The following is a 5,000-nucleotide window of genomic DNA, read 5'->3' on the forward strand; positions in this document are numbered from 1 at the left end:
TTGGGAACTAGGTGGGGCTGGTATAGTATTAGAAAAAGCTGTGTAAATTCAATGTGTTATAATGCTAGTACCTTCATGAGGTAGATGGTTACTTAAGGAACATCATCACAACTAAATGAGCTATGCACAAGGAGATAAAAGGAGTGCAGAGTAAGTGTTTAAGTGTCTAAGTTTAATGTAATATATCAGAATTGTTAAGCTATAGTTAAATTAAGCAGTGCTTTAATCTGTTAAAATTATATAACATTAAATGATATTTGTCATATACATATATACATACACACACACACATACACACAAACTCTATGTATAAACACACTCATACACACAGGCAAAACATTTAAGGCTAGAAAAGGTAAGCATAATTGAGCTAGAAATTATCACTTAGCAATATGAAAGCATGGGAAGTAAATAAGCAAATGGTAATAAAATCTTCTAAGGGTACTGTAAGTGCATCACAACAAAATATTGAAGTCTTTCTTTTACTCTAAGAAGTTATATGGAATCCAGATATTTACTGTAGATAACTTAGTTAAAGACACTTAATAGATTGGGAAAGAGGTAATCAAGAACCACTTTTGTAAGCTCTAATATTTTAGAAAATCAATATGCTAACTTTCTATTCTGATTACACACACACACATACACACACAGACACACACACACACACACAAACAAATACAAAAACAAACACACAAACACAAACACCCATAAATATTCTTAAGTAATTGTAATTTACTGCTTCCTCTACTTCCAAAGACTACAAAAATAGAAAAGGGTGAGGAGGGACACATAAGCAGTGATAGAAAACTGAAGACAATAGATTCAAGGATAGCTGGTATTTTCCCCTGTGTCCAGACATTGATAATAGACATATGCTCATTGCAATTATCATTAAGAATCAATGTGTTCTGGCTGCTAAACTTCAAAGTAAAATGACTTTGTGTTTCATTTCGTATTGATGTTATGAATACCCTAGGACTTGTCATATTGCATGTAATAAATACATGAAAACATGAATAAATAATCTGAAGTTACAGAAAGGATTTTTGTTAAGATAATGAAGTATTCAAAGTGTTGTTAGAAGAGCTCCTGAATGGGCTCTACAACTTGAAAGACTGTATATACTAAATAAAGTTAACATCAATATTGTAAAATGTAAAATCTATATGATATAGTGTATGAATATAGTATGATCATCAGATAGTAATGCCATCATCACATGGGTACACACATACAAAAAAAAAAAAAAAATCTCTGGAATCTTCACAAACAGTAATCCCTTTTAGATAAAAATCACTTCAATAATTGTCAAAATCTCTTAGACACCTGAAAATAAATGCAGTTTTGGGATACAATTAGTGGGATAACAACATCCATTACAAATTTTCTTAAAACCAAAATATGTGACTTCAGACCTGTAAAAAAAAAGACTCAAAAAGGATGTCGAAGAACAACCACAAAAAAAGAAAAGAAACAAAAATCATAACAGATTTAAAATGAGTACTTGTCTAACTTACATTTTTTTGTACCAGAAGGCAAGTCTAAACTTCTGAAGCTAAAAAAAAAACAATGTCGGGGAAGAGGAAAAAGGGTTTCTTATGATGGTGACTGTTGGATCCTTTGGATGATTGTGGAAATGAATATACATCTTAACATAACAGACAGAAAATAAATCTAACAAAATCTACCACATCAGAAGTTTTTGACTAAATATTTTTAGTTGTTGCAGCAAAGGTATGAATAAGGATAAATAATTTCACAATTCAAATATGTAATGAATGTTTTGATATCACATTTCCACCAGAATTAAACAATTCTGACGAGGACATAACATTAAAACATTTATCTCAGATCTTGCATCATGGACTAATTCATCTACATTCAAACCTTCTCTACATTTGACACAATCAAGAGTTCACTAAAAGTAACATATGAAATCTGTTTTACCAGGAAAAAATGTCTGAAAACAAAAATTCATCACCAGAAAATATTTGTCATCAGCCATATTCCTTCAGAAACTATCAGGCTATGAATTTCAAAGACCTTTCAGCTGACGGAAGGAAATTTAACAAAAGACATACAAAAGAAAGGTGCAAATTAATATCTATGCTAAAATCAATATTCACTTCTACAAATCCACAGATGGCATGTGAACAAAGGAAAAAATATGATTAAAGGGATACCCTATGGGAGAATTTTTTTTTTTACTCTAGAGTGAAAGGGTTGACGAAAGATGATAAAAAAGACTACATATTACTCTTAAAATATCAATAACAATATAACAACAAGAATAAGAAACAAGAACAGTGACAGAGCACAAACAGTATCATGATTCTTACAATATTAATCAACAGTAGAACTAACAGAAATAACACTTATGTAGATATGGGGTGGACTGAACACGAGTGAAATGAGAACATGAAGAAAGGTTTCTAAAAGAAAGAAAAAGGGTCAGGTCATGAATGGAAATAGGGACAAAAAAAAGAAAGAAAGAAAGAAAGAAAAAGTGACATATACTTTTCACCATAGGATCTTCAAAAAAAGCTGCAAAAGAGGAAACCCCAGAAATCAAATCGAAAGAAAGAAAGAAAAAAAGGATAAAAGGAAACTGTAAATGTATAAAAAACAAAACAAAAGCTCTTTAACAAAATCTATGAGTCTTGAGTCTGAGCAGTCTAATCCGCAGAGGAACTTTGCCTTGACGTTTCCTGGAACTGTGAAGATAATGGAGGATATTGGAAAGATGTGAGGTATTAGAATGATGACAGCAAAGCCTACATACAGACCCTTCAAAACTGATAATGGTAATGGTAATATTAGATTAATTAAACTGTATAAGCTGTAACGAGGTGAGTACTATCTATCTAATTCAACTTCTATTTGATTCAGATTATCTATAGACTGATTGCATGCTGACTAGAGTTGAGTAAATATTGTAGGTAAAAGCGTACTCTCAAAAACTTATATTTTACTGCATCATATCATGCCAAAAACTGTGGTTAAATGCACCTGTTCCATACTATAAAGCCACTAACAAAATTATACAATAGTTTTAAAAGCTTCAACTGAAATTTTCTTAAATGAGAATTAATGTTATTGTTATATATACAACCACAAGTTAATAAAAAAATGGAGCTCATATAAAAAGCTTAGTCAAAATAAATTACCATTATTTGACTTACTAACAAAACCATGCATATTTCTTTGTGATGAAAACAGACCACTTCTTTCTTCTTTTAAGTAAATGATAGCCAATGATAAGATTTAATAGGAAGCTTAAAATTGTCTACAAAAAATAACTATCATACTTACATTGATAAAAAAAGAAAATAACAATTTGGTGACCTATTCAATCACATTCTGATACCAATAATAAAAATTGCTACTTGAAGCTTCAAAATTCAATCATAAGAGGACAGCCAAATTGATCATACAGAAAAAGGAAAGGATTGCATGAGGTTCATTAACAGAGATAACAGACTCTCCTAATCTTGTGTGAAAGAAGTGGGTTTTGATACAAATGGTGTAAATATATCAATCATTGGTAGTATATTTTGTTATAATAAATGAACACTGACTCCAGTCAGAGTAATCCCTATCCTATCACCCAAAGGCACTCACTCATCTGGTCCTGTGCAGCGACGGCGCAGCAAAAGGTCCAAGGCCTCAGGATGCGTGTCCATCAGGTGCTGGTAGGTCTCATCAAGGAGCTCTGCTGAGACCTGTAATGGTGAGGCAGGAATCATTCATGTGAACACCTCAGTCAGATTCAATCCTACTTTTAAACCTCTACACACCTCACTTAACTGGCGTATAGAAGAGTTGAACTCCATGAATGGAGTGTTGATGCCTCAGCCAACACCATCTTGGTGGGGGTGATACTGATCTTTTCTCTTTTGCAGCCATAAATTTGAAAGTTACTATAGGAAGAAAACTATCACAAGATGTTCATATAATCCACAGTGATACATGATCTTACATATGGGTACCTTTTCTGAGGATGATTTGGAAATTCCTTTAGCTTTCACTTGCCCTCTAAACTTGTTTTTTTAAATTTTTACTTGAAAAAATTTAGCACAAAAGAAGTAGTAATAAAAAATACAGACTGAAAGCAAATTTTACACTCTTAGATAAAAGAAGTAATAATAAAAAATACAGACTGAAAGCAAATTTTACACTCTTAGATACACAAAGATTGCTACAAAAAGAACTTAAGTATATTTCATTCTCCAGGTATGGAGACCTAAGCTAAAGAAAAACTTAAATATAGATAAAAAATGTTTCTAACTATATTCAACATTTCTGACATCAAATATCATAAAAAAATGCTGCTGTTTGGCTACACATTTCCCATTCTGAATGCATACCTGGAACAGCTCCTTGTTGTGGTCAATCATACTTCTGATTACATTTATAACATCTATTCGCTCCTCTGCGTGGGTCGCCATGTCTGATGTGGACATGGTTTCTGTTCCTGGCTTCACCATGTGTAGGATGTTGGGGGCAAAGAGCGTAGCCAAGTTACTGCTGTCCATCTTGTTCCCTTGTAAAGTCTCACCTAGTAAAAAAAATCATAAATTTATTAAGCTGACTGAGAAGTCGAATGACATAAAATGCAAAAGGCATTTTGAAAGTTCTGAGAGGGCAGATAGCTAGCTATATGTTATTATAGGCATTTGGTTCCACTTGCGATTCCTTACACCTTCCGATCATAATGACTGCTTGAATTATTAGAACATGCCTTACCTTATAATTTATGCAAAGAAACATTTCATGAACTGAAAACTGCTTACTGCTGATAGTAAATATGTACTAACCCGTGTTTGTGTGATGGTCAACTGAGTTCTCAGCAACAGTAGCCAAGAAATTGAGAAGCGAGTAAAGGGTGTCTCGGTTGGGTACTGGAAGGAGTTGAATCAGGTGCTGCAAGGCCTCGAACTGTAGCTTACGGTTGCGGATTTCTGTAGGTCAAAAGGAAGGGGTAAATAACATTTTGA

General features: G+C 32.9%; 1 protein-coding gene across 1 annotated transcript in view; it reads right to left on the minus strand.

Moving 5' to 3' along the window:
• Positions 1 to 5,000, minus strand: part of RhoGAP102A (Rho GTPase activating protein at 102A) — a 132,011-nt gene that overhangs the window by 10,103 nt on the left and 116,908 nt on the right. Inside the window, 3 exon segments of the mRNA XM_086553611.1 lie at positions 3,625 to 3,725; positions 4,371 to 4,561; positions 4,821 to 4,964. Of these exon segments, the coding sequence (XP_086409737.1) occupies positions 3,625 to 3,725; positions 4,371 to 4,561; positions 4,821 to 4,964 (436 nt within the window).

The sequence above is a fragment of the Penaeus japonicus genome, unplaced genomic scaffold, assembly GCF_977035675.1.
Source record: "Penaeus japonicus unplaced genomic scaffold, GWHDUDI00000001_assembly GWHDUDI00000028, whole genome shotgun sequence".
Classification (NCBI taxonomy): Eukaryota; Metazoa; Arthropoda; class Malacostraca; order Decapoda; family Penaeidae; genus Penaeus; species Penaeus japonicus.